At 41.3% G+C, this 15,909-nt stretch overlaps 1 protein-coding gene across 5 annotated transcripts in view; it reads left to right on the forward strand.

Annotated features, from left to right (window-relative positions):
• The window catches only part of TBCK (TBC1 domain containing kinase), a 1,465,497-nt gene that overhangs the window by 463,267 nt on the left and 986,321 nt on the right, over positions 1 to 15,909 (forward strand). For all 5 annotated transcript variants that reach the window (XM_078676605.1, XM_078676609.1, XM_078676607.1 and 2 more), the window contains one exon: positions 10,915 to 10,976. In XM_078676605.1, coding sequence (XP_078532731.1) covers positions 10,915 to 10,976 — 62 coding nt within the window. The remainder of the gene's footprint in view (positions 1 to 10,914; positions 10,977 to 15,909) is intronic.

Raw genomic sequence — 15,909 nt, forward strand, 5'->3', positions numbered from 1 at the left:
ATAGGTTCTCCAAAACTCAGTCCAATACGGCGTTTTTCACACCGCGAGTCTCACGCGTCATTCTTCTAGTAAGTAACAAATTAATTTTGTTCGTATTTCTTTTAAACTTGCACAATCAAAACAGGCTTGCTATCGATTACTTTAGCACAATGTACTTTCACGCTGTCTTAATTAAGCCGGGACACGCTACCCACTTTATCGTTTGTTTATGATCCTGTTCATGAGTAGTACGAACATCGTTATACATATAGTGATTTCTATGTATCGGAGTACTTCCGAATAATATGTCAATTTATGATAACAACTTGTTTTCTTTCTTTTAAAACATATCAATGTCCCATAATAGTATAGAATTATGTATTAGTGTATCATGGTTTGGTTTTTTGCTGACTGCTAAGGTCCTGTATGTTTTCATTTGACACAGGCCCCTGGCGAAGGGTTACCCTAAACCCGAAATGCATTGGGCATGAAGTAATGCTTTAAAAGGATTATATTGCAACATGGAATGATGAAAACACTTGAAAATGAATGTAAATAAAAACATTCGTCAAATCCAGAATTTATTTGATTGACTTCATTAAAATTTATTTAATCGACTTCATTAAAAGTCATTGTTGAAGTGATTCACAAATGGTGAAGAAACCCTCGAGTTTCATGTGAAATTAACGCGTCCTTTGTGATTTATATATCACACATTCGCCTAAAAAAAAAAGGTACCCTCACGCTGTTCTGTATTGTTTGCTTACCTTCTGCTCATCATCCAGACACCTTTAAATTCAGAAGAAAGTTGTCAAGAAGAACTCTGAAGGACATTGTCTTCATTAAGACCTGTTAAGATGCAAAGACACATCTGGAAGGACGTGGAGAGGACATTCCCTCTACCATCTCCCCTTCCATAGTCTCCAAGGACCTCTTGAAAGGGAGATGCAGTGACTTTGAGGTCCATTATGTCAAAGGTAGAGCTAGTCACATCTTGCTCATCGAGAAGGGGTAAGTCGACGTTGACGACAAGGCTGTCAGAGTTGTTGATGGAGACATGACTCTCCTCACCAAAAGTATTTTTCCACCTTTCTGCGGAATGGGTCAGCATGTTGGGTGGCCCAAGGTGGTCAGCTAGGAATATCAGGACAAACATTCACTGATCTCAGCCCATTGCGTGTCTCTTTCCAGTGGGGAGGAGTCCGCCCCCGAATCCCCACCTGGAAACTGCAACCAGAGGCCCTCCTGGATGCAGCCTTTCAGTAGACCATTGGCACACACATACAGCAATATTTTGAGGACAATGAGGGGTCAGTGGAGAATAGGGGGACCGAGTGAGAGGACACTGTATTAATGCTACATGGGGGGAACCAAAGCATCTCTAATCCATAGCTTGCTGACAATGTAAGATCTGATCTGGGAGGCCGATAGGAAAGCAGTGGATGATTTAAAGGCCTTGACGTGCCAAAGAGCACTGCAGAAACGACATGGGGATCTGAACAGCAAACTTGGCAGCATTGACTACAAAACTTATCTGGCCAGGCAACCCGCAGATGGCGACAAGCCAGAGCCTATACTTGCCTCGCTACTGAACTCGGAAAGTCCTAGTATATTCATCAAGGAGGTCCGAAATGTTAGTGGTCACACTGTGAATACTCAAGCAGATAGTAATGCGCTATTCATAGATTATTATGAGGCAGTGTATGCCCCGGATGTGAGATACCTATGTGCTTTATTGCTAGACAGACTGTGCGAACCCCACCAGTAGGGGACCTACCTTAGGTTAGAAGAGGGGTGCCGTGTCCTGGATGATTCCGCTATATCCCCTTATTTCTCTCCCGCTTCTTCATTTTTTTTTTACGATTGTTATTGAATGTTGGACCCCCTTCAGTAGTGTTGTTGCTCCATCTGACCAGGTCATGTTAACATTGTGTTTTATTTGGTATGTCTAGGTGTACTTAACGATCCCTAATGTTAACGGTACCTCTGCAGGGCACACAAGCTGCACGGTCTGTCACTGGATTATTCAGTGATTGAGTGCAATTGATTATTAGTGCCAGTTATGTTGTTTACTATGTTTATGCAGTAACTGTCAGTTTTTGCAGACCAAAAAAAAATTAAAATGTAATAGACATTAAAAAAAAATCTATACAAAGTTCTACCTCAAGGCCCTAAGTCAGCACTGTTTCAGGGTGTATGACAATGGTTGCATCTGTTCTCGAGAAGAAAGGGAATCTATGCCCATTCCGACATGGAAGACAGGCTTAAAAAAACAAAAGCATCTCAAGAAGCCCAGTGTACTTACAATACTAAAGTATCTGTGTTTCATTAACTGGTGCCTAGGGGTGATTCTAGTGCAGTCGATAGTGTGTCATGTGATCAAGGCCCAGGTGGGGCTGAAACGCGTTATGGCGTAGATGCAGGGCAATTAAATAAACTCACGTTTGCACCAGGAACTTTGGGTCCGCGTTCCTCTTTCCTGTGAGGAAGTGGATGTTTGTGACGAAGCCAGCAAAAAAAATAAAAATAATATATATATATCCCGTGAGCAAGCTTCGTGAGAAGCGAAACGCGTTGGGTTAAGGGAGAAAATAAACCCCTGTAATTAACTTTCCAGACGAGTGTGTGCGTCTTCATTTCCCTAGTGGATTAGCTTTAATAATTGAACGACTGACCCTGTCGTAGAAATCACGCACCACGCCGAGAAATTGAGCGCCGGCACCACCCTGGTTCAAAACTGCAGCTATATATATATATATATATATATATATATATATATATATATATATATATATATATATATATATATATATATATATATATACATATATATATATATATATATATATATATATATATATACATATATATATATATATATATATATATATATATATATATATATATATACACAAAGTCCTGTGAGATTGGCTCACCACGCGTTCTCCTCCTCCAGGTACAGATCTCTCAACACCAAAATTCAGTGTAATAAAGTGCCTTTATTCTCTCCTCTCCATCAGCATGACGCGTTTCGGCTGTGTAACAACAGCCTTGATCACATGGCCTCAAATCACCAATGGGGGTGTTTAAATACTGTGTTCAATGTAGACATCATCAAACATGAGGGTAATAGACATAGAGGAAATACTGATACAAACATTTACGATATATATACAGTGATAAGCACGAACTTCCTGGGATTAGTTTACTAAACAAAAACTCACTATCCCAGAAATGCAAATTAATAATCATGACAATCAATTTTTGTCAACCAACTATACGCATTGCAAATAAAAATGCAAGAGCCTGCCACACTCCTCATACTGTAGATCAACCCATCTCGAGTGACAACACATGTTGTAATATCCAACCATGTGCACCCTAGAGGGAAGATAACATAAATAGATGTATCAAACTATGTCTGTTAAATATAATACAAACCCTCATGCAATTGTCATGTCAACTAAAAAGTGCTAAAGTGCTCAAAATTAAAAAAAGTGCATGTATTCATCGCTATATGTACAAAGTGATAATGCATCATACAATGTGATCAATCACATGTAATGAATATAAACAACTGTACAGGCGCAAACATTTTTTTTTCCTCTTTCTTCATCTTCCATGTATATACACAGTTATTAACACAAAGCAAAACTGCTGTTACTACAAACCAACTAAAGCCATAGTGACTTTTGTAGTAATGTGGTGCACTGAGTTCATGTTAACTCTAGCCACAACCCGGTAAATACAATTAACAATAAAATCAAGATCAAAATCAGAATCAAAATCAAAACGCCTGAGAGAACTGAACCAAGGAATCAAGGGGGTACCTTTATGTTACAAAGTTTAGGGAAAGCTAACTAAATTCAAGATACTATCATTGCAGGATGTTTCAAAAGGTGGGTCAAGACCTATTTTGTTGTATTTACAGATTAAGACATATTGAATCACTCAACGAGTAATTGTTCCACAATGATAAACCTCAAACGTAGTACTGATCTGCTATGGATACTAGTGTAGGTTACCAGTGATCTCTCAGAGGAAAACCTGTAAGTCTTCCCCCCTGTCTAACCCATTTGGTATCCTAGTGTCGAGGAGTACAATGTATTTACTTTCGAGCTGCCTTAAGAGTTTTTCTCGATCCCCACCTCGTATGTTCTTTGGTATGGAATCGATTACAAAATATTTTAGATGGTTCAAATTCTTGGCATGTACTAGTTCGAAGTGGCGGGTATGTATGTATGGGATGTATGACGGAACAACGCTAGCTATTACAACGCATGCCTTTACATCGCAGTCGTTACAACGACTGCGATGTTACCACGCTATGCAATTACAACGCAAGTCTTTACATCGACTTGCGCTAGATGGCGTGCTAACATTAAAAAAGTGTCATTTACTATTCCAACTCCAGTCCACTTAACAGTAGGGAAGGTGTTGGGATAGTAAACTACACTATTTGTAATGTTAGCACGCCATCTAGCGCAAGTCGATGTAAAGACTTGCGTTGTAATGGCATAGCGTGGTTACATCGCGGTCGGTGTAACGACCGCTTTGTAACAGCATTGCGGTGTAGTGACTGCGTTGTTAACGATGTTTCCCGTATATATGTATATATATATGTGTATATATGTATATATATATATATATATATATATATATATATATATATATGTATATATGTATGAAGATTAATGTTCCCAAATTGTGTAAACTGACAAACCCACTGGAGGGTGTAAATGGGCTGAAAAAGACTACATCTCCCCGCATACATTAACAATCACTTGCAATCATGTCGGGGCACCGGAAGCCATTAATTAAGGGGAGGTGTGGAAAGCCTTCTAAAATGCCAGCGAACACGGCCTCTGATGAGAAGCACTAAACGCTTTGAAACGCGTCAGGCCAGGAACTGAATGCGGGGAGGGGAAGCCGCTTGCCTTTTCAATAAAAAGTTGTCACTTTATCTGTCTGCGGAGTCCGGTCCTGCATATCTGGGGAATTTTATTGTGAATGTATATACATATGTGTGTGTGTGTGTGTGTGTATATATATATATCAGCTCCAATTCCTCAAAGATACCCAGCCGGGTTGGAAGAATACAGCACTCTTGGGGTTTTAGCTTTTCAGCACGGGTTTATTGCAAAAACAAACGCGTTTCGGGAGAAACTCCCTTCGTCAGTGTCTCCAGTCGAACGCATTGCGCGGCACCATTATATGAATTCGCTAAGGGTAGTTGAAACAAACATAGGACTGTTACAACCATTGGTTTTTACGCGCCATCTTTGAATGTGCATTTCATTAACACAGATAATACTTTCTCAATATGCATTTTCAATCATGCGTTCGACTGTAGACACTGACGAAGGGAGTTTCTTCCGAAACGCGTTTGTTTTTGCAATAAACCCGTGCTGAAAAGCTAAAACCCCGAGAGTGCTGTATTCTTCCAACCCGGCTGGGTATCTTTGAGGAATTGGAGCTGACATTTTTATCGCGGGACACCGCCGCGAAAACAGCACCCGCTACCAGAGTGACTCGTGTTGATGGTGTCTAGGAGCGTGGATAAATTACGAACGAGTGCAACGCTGCTTATGTGGAGGTTGTAGGAGGACGGAGAATCGTTCTTCTCCCCGGATCCACATCTGACCGGGCAGCGAGGAAGTGCAGGAGTCCGCGAAAGAGCTACAAAAGGCATGCGGTAAGCCTGCTTTCTAATTTCTTCTTCCGAGCGGTCCTGAATTGAGAATTAATAAGCGGTGTAGCGAGGGGCCCTATAGCAACTCAGCACGGGGAGGCAGTGGTATCCCGGGACCGGGACACTACGATACTATTCCAGGACATTACAAACATGTTTAATATGTCAGAACGCAGAGACGCGGCTGGGGACATCTTTAAAAACAAAAACCCTGACATCTCAAAACCACCTCCAAAGGTCAACATGGAGGTAACAAACACATTAACAACCCAGTTTTATAAATTGGAGAAACTTTACGAGAGAGAATTACGAAAGTGGTGGGAGGGGACATCTTTGCAAGGATATATCGAGGTACAAAGGGTGCCTAGAGGATTACATATTTTTACTGTCCCTGCATATGAAAATCCAGATCCCCTCCTGCTGGAAACGTGGGCTACGCACATAGGCAACTCATGTAAAGGGATGCTCGAAATCCTAGTCCAATTTGCATGGAGTGACCGAGACAAGGTGGTAAAGGAGATTGAGGAGATGGAAGAAGCACTCTCAGAAAATCCCGATTAAGATGAACAGGAACAACTAAGGGCAGCTATGAAAAAAAGATTACAGAAATACGAAATAAAGATTAAAATGAGGAAGCAGGAGAAGTTTGACCGTGACGAACGGGACTACGCGATGGGCAGGGTCCTGACCTTCTCCAAAAAATATGACCAGCCACAAAAAGATCTGGCAAAGAAGAGTCAGGTGCCAAAAGTACTACCAGAATCAAGAGTCGAAACTTCTGACTCAGACCTGACTGCAAGTGAGGTGTTGGGCGATGAAACGACAGGCCCTTTGATGACAGCTACCAAAACTCCTTTTCATTAGGAGTTCAATGTAATCAGAGAAAGCTGGCTGAGAGATGGCAAAAACAAACCTCCGGAAGGAGTAGGCAAACCAGATGTGGTGGCTGGAAGGGGAAGAGGCAGCGGGCAAACCAATACAGTATCAAGAGTCACAAGAAGTCAGAGAAGAGGGAGGTGGTAACTCAATCTGACCACCTTACTATAGTTAATCTGTCCCGTAGACCCCTGACATCTGTGGAGGAATCCGTTCTAAAATTGGGACTTACTTTCTGTCCGAAAAGCAATATGGAGTACACCCAAACCAGAATTGATCTTTATAAATTCATTCGGAAGATCAAATTACATAAATTTTTTAAGGTTAAACCTACTGCCAAAGAAGTAAAACATCTGAGAAATAACAAGAAAGATACTGACCTTTTAAACGTCAATGATTTGACCGCATGTGAAGTTTTACATAACCTCCGATCAGAGGGTCACATGGAAACAAGCGAAGTAACAAATACTCTCACACAGAGACTAGCCAGTATTGCAATTGATCTGAAAGCACCAAAAAGTGGGTTGAAATTAATTCCAAATTTGTTCCACAAACGGCTATGGATGCCATCGATATCTTCTCCGATACAGTTACCAGGGATCTGATGACCATAAGGACGGAGCAAACTACCCAAAGAAGAACCTTCAACACTACTATAGAACAGAAACTGGCTATAAAAAGACTGTTGGAGGACAATTCCATCGTATGCAAACCCTCCCACAAAGGAGGTAATATTATCATGTCAAGAGAACAATATGTGACAGAAGCCATGCGACAATTACAAGACGAGACTAGTTATGCAGTAAATACCAAGAAAGATTATCTTTCAAGTATTGATACACTACATGACCTATTGAAGAAATGGCATGGCAAGTAGATGATAGAACTGGAAGAATATTTATTTCTGAAAACTGTAAATCCAATTCTGCCTTCTTTTTATCACCTGCCAAAAATCCATAAGAACATTGACAATCCGCCAGGGAGACCAATTATCTCCTCTATAGGAGGATTAACTGAAAATCTTCCAAAATTCTTGGACCATTATCTATTCGAATTTGTACTCTCACTAAAGTCTTACATCAGAGATACATCAGACTTCATTGAGAAAGTGGAAAAACTAGACTGGCAACTGACTTATGTACTCTTGGCCCTTGACATAACAAGTCTCTACACGTGTATTGAGCACGAACAGGGCCTACATGCCTTAGAATATGTCCTGAACAAAAAGCAACTAAAACATGCTATGCATAACAAGATGTTGTTAGAACTTATCAATTTTTGTCTACATCATAACATGTTTCTCTTTCAGGCTGACATATACAGACAGTTATCTGGTACGGCGATGGGCTCGCGAATCTATTCGTCGGCTGGTGGGAGGAGCAGGTAGCCTGGGCCCCCAAAAATGCCACATGGAACAACAAAGTGGTAGCTTGGAGCAGGTATATAGATGACTTGCTCCTAGTGTGGGATGGGCCTGTGGCAGAGGCCAAAGAGTACATACAACTGCTTAATAACAACAATTGCAACCTAAAATTCACAGGGGAAGTGAGTCAAGAAAAGGTCAATTATCTGGACTTTGAAGTGAGGGTTAGAGATGGTAAGATTTGTACCCTACTGTACCGAAAGCCTACGGCTGGAAATAGCGTGTTGCACGCCTCCAGCAGTCACCCCCGGAGACTCATTAACAGCATCCCCTATGGGGAATTGCTTAGACTCAGGCGCAATTGTACCCAAGATGAAGACTTTGAAAAGGCAGCTAGTGAAAGCATTGACAGATTCACTGACAGAGGATACAAACGAAATCTCTTACATGATGCTCTTAATAGAGTAAGGAAATTGTCCCGGCATTCTCTCTTTGAGAAAAAGACACGTTCTAACACTAATGGTAAATTTCGCATGATCACACCCTATTCAGCCAACTCCTTCAAACTAAGATCTATTATGACTAAACACTGGCATATTTTAAAAACTGACCACATCGTTGGTCCTGATATACCAGCCGCCCCAATCATAACCTTCAGAAAGGCTAGATCTCTACGTGATCATATAGTTCAAAGTCATTTAAATCCAATATCTAAGATGAAGGAAACACTGAAGGATACAAAGAGCTTCTTCCCCTGTGGGAAGTGTAAAGCCTGCGCATCCAGCAAACAAACTTTAACTTATGATGTGAGAGGTTGTAAAGGGGGCAAGAGAATAAACAAAATGATGTCTTGCCATACAGATCATGCTGTTTACTGTCTAATGTGTCCATGCCAACTAAGGTATATCGGCAGCACTATCAATCCAGTAAAACTAAGGGTGCTAGAGCACATGCGGGCGATCGCCAATAGAGATTTGTCCTACCCGGTTGCCCGGCATTTTGCAATAAAACATGACAGCAACAGGGATCTTCTGAGATTTTTCTGTTTGGACTGTGTCTCTGAGAGTCCACGAGGTGGCAATAAATTACAGACACTCAGAAGATTAGAGTCCCGGTATATAATTGACTTAGAGACCAAAGCACCTAGAGGTTTGAATATGGGGTAAGAAATGGCATCCCACTTAGGATAACCCTATACACAAAAAACTGGATTGTGAGGAACTCTGAAGTATGAAAGAATTGCTGAGGAAGCAAATTGAATTATGGATATGTATTTTGGATGGGGGTTTATTAGATTGTTGTTTTAAGATGTACCATTTGAGATGATTCACGAGGGGTTATTAGAGTGCTTTGAGCATGCTGCATGATGTCACCGTCTGGACAAATGGTATTATCCTAGGATTCTCTGCGGCCAATATGGCTGCAAATGCCGATACACGGCAAGATAGAAACCATAAATAGGTATTGCCTTTATATCTCAACGATAATTGTATGCTTATAGTGATGTCTCAATGTTAAAGTCATCGCCTCTTAGGATAACTATGCCGAGACAATCAGTGCACATAGGGCTTCACGATTGCCATAATACCTCTTTCCTTAAAAAATATAATAATTTTTTAAGGTGCATGCTTGCCGATACACGGCGATACACGGCGTGATCAATTGTGAGTGAAAAGCATGATTGAATATATTGAAAATGTATATTGTGAAAGTATTATCTGTGTTAATAAAATGCACATTCAAAGATGGCGCGTAAAAACCAATGGTTGTAACAGTCCTATGTTTGTTTCATCTACCCGTAGCGGATTCATATAATGGTGCCGCGCAATGCGTTCGACTGTAGACACTGACGAAGGGAGTTTCTCCCGAAACGCGTTTGTTTTTGCAATAAACCCTTGCTGAAAAGCTAAAACCCCGAGAGTGCTGTATTCTTCCAACCCGGCTGGGTATCTTTGAGGAATTGGAGCTGACATTTTTATCGTGGGACACCGCCGCGAAAAAAGCACCCACTACCAGAGTGACTCGTGTTGCTGGTGTCTAGGAGCGTGGATATATATATATATATATATATATATATATATATATATATATATATATATATATATATATATATATTTCCAAATTTCTCCATTTTTCCCGGGTGAAAATTAACAAGCACAATGCTGTTTACTGCCACGCACAAAATACTTGCATGAGATGGAAAGTCGCAGTCTGTCAGAAGGAGGAAGCACCTCCTTTGTCTCCCTTTCTCTTAACCACCACCAAATCCACACGGAAGTCCATTAGCGTGGGTGTGGTTGATGAGCGAGCCATGCCCCTCCGTTTACACAGTTCCAAATTTCTCCATTTTTCCGGGGCCCCCGGCTCTGCAGGGCAGGCTCTTGAGACAAGAACGGAGAATCCTGTTGCCTTAACACCAAAAAATGAAGAGCCCACAGCTGCGAAGTTCACTCACACTGACGCTTTATTGGGTCTGTGCACGGCAGTTATTAACTTATATCCTGACGCGTTTCGGCGCGCATGCGCCTTGTTCACAGGTAAGTAGATTGAAGTCCAGGTGGTCATGTGGCCTGACGATGGGACCACATCACCCAAAATGCACCATAATTCATAATGTGTAAAATGGAAAGTCCTCTGTCATTCCGATGCATTCGGGTGAAAATTAAATTTTTGATATATATATATATATATATGTGTGTGTGTGTGTTTTGTAAAAAAAGCGCTTTGGCATCCAGCATGTAAGTGGGATGATTAAATGCTTATAACTAGAATGGTGATTTCTCTGGTGCAGAAGTAAGGATTACAGGTAAGTAACTATTCTTTTTTGATTTCATTGCTTTCGAACATGATATTGTAATTAGATTACATTTAGACCAGTTTTCTTATATTGCAGTGTTAAATATTTGACATTCTTAATTGACTTTGTGTACTAGAAACAAGGGTGTAAGCTGAAGAGATGTATTTGTCTGCCTTATTTGCTAATCTATTGTCTGTTTTGTCATAGAAACTCCCTGGAAATGTTTTGAGTTTATTGAAGAAATGTCTCACATTCCACCCTTCCAAGAGGTAAAAGCAACAACATAGCTATTGTTTTCATGCATAAAACCGGAAGAAGCTAGGTCATGCTTTTGCATATCAGGTGACAAGTTGCTGAAAACTAGGCCCGGGCATTTTTGTTTTCATTCAGGAGTAAGCAGAAGAGTATTGCTGTGGAAATCCTTAAATTCCACTGATCTACATTAATCTATCACAAATTAAAAAATACATAGGAGGAAGTTGCTAGTGATCTTACAATAAACCTCAAACTGTTGCCAATCACTCACTGGGTAGAATGTGATGAGATATGTGGAAAGGAACAGCCTTTTTTTGAATGGTTGTCATCAGCTAGTCAGGAGGTTCTAACCCTGTAGATCTGTTCGTTTCTTCTGATGGCAGCTATTTAGTCAGTATAACATTGGGCAGCTTATCCCACAGCTTACTGATTTGCAGTTCGGAGAGAACTGGATACTGGAAAAGGAGTATCCAGTCTCAGTAAGTAACAAAAATATCTAGCCGGCCTTTACATTTACAAATAACATTTTGAGCAGCTTCTGGCATCACAGGGTGAACCACTAAAGACTAGACATCTTGTCCATACAGCTCACAATTCTCCAAGAGTTCCCTTCTTTGCTAGACGTCAGCACACAGATCTGATCAGAGAAATAGTCTCTGCTCTTTATACAAAGTAGTCTTCTTTCACCGTAACTCTATTTTTGGGATTAACCAGAATAGGGAGCACCTTCTGGCCTCTAGCAAAGTGCCTCTAGATCTGGGCCTCTTGTGGTCTCTCTTTTAGCACATCCAGGCCATCTATTTAGAATATTCTCAACAAGAGTTTTCAGCTGTTCCGGAGCAATCCATTTTAGAATTCCCAAAAACCGTAGACTGTCTGTCCACGCTTTAGAGTGCCTCATACTTACTTTTTAGATGGTTACTGAATGCTGCAGCACACTCATAGAAACCACTGTCAGTTGTTTGGCCTAAGCTCATGTCCTATGTTATTCAATTACTACTTTGTGTGCTAAAGACAGTACCCCTTCTCTGCTCCCACCACATGCAACAGCTGTACCCCTGTTTTGCTTACAGTGAATGCCAGCCATGCTTCTTGAACTTTTGACTTTTTATAAAGTAAATCCACTTACCACCACAAACCTATTCCTTGGCATCTCTGTCTTGGAAATGTGTATTAAAGTGGAACCCAAACTACCTCCTACTTATTTCCAGTTGCAAGTTCAAAATCAAGGAAATTAGTGCTCTGCAGAGTACTTGAAGAGCTGCTTAGATCCAGGACTGGTATCTATTGGACAGTCACTCTTCCTGAGATGAGGGGACACCACATGAAGTCTGCACATCTTACTTGAAATGATGCAAGACTTTCCCTGACCTAGGAGCCTGTTTTACCTGCTGAGAGCATGTCTGGCCCACAGGACCTGACTGGCCTAGAAAGGGAATACCAGTTTCTGAGTTCAGAAGATGGGCAATGCAGAGGAGTGCACTGTTTACAGCAACATAACCAGAGTTGACCTTAGAGTGCCTGAAGGTCTCTTGGCTGAGTGTTTCTGTGTTTAATCAATGTGATGTAGAACTAGAAGGGAGTGGGCCCCACTTACCAAGATACAGGGTCCAAGCTACAGAATGAGTGAAAATGGGAAATTCTCTTGGTTAATGCTTCACAATCATTCACACTTCACTCTTATTCAACTATATAGGACAGCATTCATGGAGGATCGCTTAACCGCCTTTTTGTTGCCCTCTAGATTGGGAGTTTCTATTGATTGGTGATCTAGAATAATCTGTTGTTGTCGTCAAACTTTATTATCATTTACCGCTGATCCATGATTAACGTTTAAGAAAAACCTTTTACGCTGCATTATGTGGAAGAGTTCTCATTCAACTTGTTGAAAAAACTGGGAATTGATTGCCCCAGACCGAATGACAGTATAAGAAGGCATTTTTTCACAATGTGCCTATTTCAAGAGAGACAATAGAAATAGAAAGTCCTGAAGAAGGTGGTTCAAATTATGACACAAAGCTGTCTAGTCCACCGAAACGCGCTGACACACTGTCTTTTTTTTGTTACATTCGAGGAACATCTGATTCTAATCATGAAAGGACGGATAGACCTCCAATAGAATTGATTCAATCGAAATTAACACATTTTATGATGATCTCTATGTTGTCACTTGTTTTTGTGTCTCTTGCACATATTGTATGAATTTTTCTTGATTTTTGTTATGTAAGAAATTTGGTTATACACATATACATACTTGTTGCACTGTTTTTATAAATTTTAATCGAATTTTTATATTAAATGACTATATTCAAGATGTTGTCTTTTTGTTGAATTTATAACTGATTTATGGGTTCCTTTGAATGCTGTCCTATATAGTTGAATAAGAGTGAATGAAGTGTGAATGATTGTGAAGCATTAACCAAGAGAATTTCCCATGTTCACACATTCTTTAATCAATGTGAGCCAACCTCCTGACTAGCCCCACCCCAAACATGCCTGCTCCAATGACCGCCACCAGATAAAGACAATAGATTTATATTCACCTTCTGTGCATTTGGACCGGGAACCTGCACTATGAACTAGAAGACCAATGCCAAACCCCGGACATCCCTAATCAGAGCAGACTTTCCCAGGACCACTCCCCTTGCACCTGGCCATGTGCGGAGAGGAGCTACTGCATATGTGATCTATTCTCTGCTGCTGTTACTCATGCACCTTCACTTGAGCCTAACAAGTGCCTCTAATCTCAGGTAAACCCATTGCACCAAAACAGGATAATACACACAAAACAAAATATTGAATACCACAAGGTTGTATAATAGAAATGTTACATACTAGACAGTTCTCGTTAAGCGGGTGATTGTTAAAGCATGAATCCACATAAATCTGCAGTAAAGTGCACATTCAATGGCCAGTTTTTTTATTTGCACAATCTTGTTGGAAATGACCATCCTGTGGATGATATTCCCCCAGACTTTTTCTACCTTTTGCTAAACCCGTTTTTTCTAGTCATTGGATTCTGCATGCTTTACACCTGCTAACCAGGGGTAAACAGATTGTGCTATCCTCTCAAAAATGCTAGAATTGGCCCTTCCCAAATTGGTATATTTAATGTATTTGTACGTTTTTAGTATATTGTACCATGTGAACCCGTTGCTTGTAAATTAAATGCTACCAGTGGGCTGCAGCCCTCATTGTGCTACCCACTAAAGTAGCACTGTAAAACATATCTCCCAGCCTGCCATTGCACCCTGAGTATCAGTTTTAAACTGCCAGTCCAACCTGTCAAAACAAGCCTTTTGCCTACACCTTCCTCTTAAATATTTATAAGCCATCCCTAAAGAAGGCCCTAAATGTCTACAGGAGAGGGTGCGTAGTATTTAAGAAGTAGTCATGTATATTTAATGTTTTACATGTTCTGGCATTGAAAAACCTTCAAAGTCTGTTTTCACTCATGGCTCATTGTGGCAAGGCTGACTCTTCTATAGTAAAACACTAGGTTTCACTATAACAACTTATAGTTTCTAATTTCAGTTTGTGAGCAGCTAGAAAGAAATTAAATTCAAGGGCTCGATTTAATAGTTATTTGAAATCCAACCTAATGGTTAAATTGAATTTTATATTGCTATTTTGGAAATTACAGTTTTAAGACGTTGTCCTTTTCCTGCTTATAGCAAAAAGGGCTGTTCTACGAGTGTCTAGTGTGCCATGACTGCTGATGGATCCCCTGTGGTGAGAAGTGGATTGTTCCCAGACAGTGAACAAAGGGCTGGGAATATGGGGAGGTTTGTTTTCCCTCCATGAGCAGCATGGCATGGGGGTTGTGTCTAGCCCCCATCCTGAGCTTAAATGATGTCTACCCTGTCGCTGGCCGATATAGCTCACAGCTAGGCCTGCCTCCCTATTGTCTAACTAGACAGATTGGTCCCCCAACCCAGTAGGTCTGCCCCAGAATTGGTTGGGAGTGACCTCAGGGAAGGGTTTGCCCATTTTCATAGTTACACCTGTGGGTGAGCACAGGGAGCTCTGCCCTGGGGAAGGAATGTTGATCCTTGTTGGATTCAGGGAATGAGGGGGTACTGTGGGATAGTGTACAGTAAAACACACATGATGTGCTGCTAAGGTGGGTAGGGTCACTCCTAGGAACTTTTACCTGATTAATTAGGGAGTGACTGGGAGTTTCCCTTCACCCACAGGCTGGCACTTGACCTAAATGTGGCATCACTAGAACCCTGTCTGGTGAACCTGAAGGAAAACTGGACCTGCTTGCCTTGGACCCAAGAAGTGATTCCTAGGGTCAGTTGCCTGACCTTCTACTTGATCTACAGGGGCACAACAAGCTTGCAGAGGCCTTTCTCCCAGCTGACCAGTTCCAACTGGACCCGCCCTGGACCCTGCAACTTTGCCTCTGCCAGAGTGAGTCCGAACCCCCTAGTGGTGCCCCACAGGCCCTTGACTCTTAGTTTGGTGTTAGTGTGCACTCCTCCTGCCCCACACTAGTAGAAGTGGTACTTTTGTGTTTGCCATCTTTCTGTGTGGAGAACTGTCTGAGACCAGCGCTGCAGTCGAAGCTGCAGACATCAAATTGCTGGTCAGCCACAGCTTGCTGGTTTGCCCTGCTGATGGAAATCTGGCTTCCTGAAACGTTTCTAAGCCCTAACGAACAGCACTTCATTGGGGCGGGCACTGGGCAGAATCGAATAGATGTTGAGGCCTTCCTGGGAACGAACTTAACCCACTCTGAGCTTTCCTTTCTTAGTCAACGACTGCACCGGGACCACCTTCTTCACCAACTGCCATTAACCAACCCTACTTCAGATCAAGCTTGCCCCACAACTGATTCATCAAAGGCCACTTTTTCTCCATCAAATTTTTTCTAAGTGAGAGAGTACATTTTCCATTGGCATGAACCTGGTCCTTTTATCCGATTCGCCTTTCATTGGGGTC

The sequence above is a fragment of the Lissotriton helveticus genome, chromosome 2_1 (genome assembly GCF_964261635.1).
Source record: "Lissotriton helveticus chromosome 2_1, aLisHel1.1, whole genome shotgun sequence".
In the NCBI taxonomy this organism is placed as follows: Eukaryota; Metazoa; Chordata; class Amphibia; order Caudata; family Salamandridae; genus Lissotriton; species Lissotriton helveticus.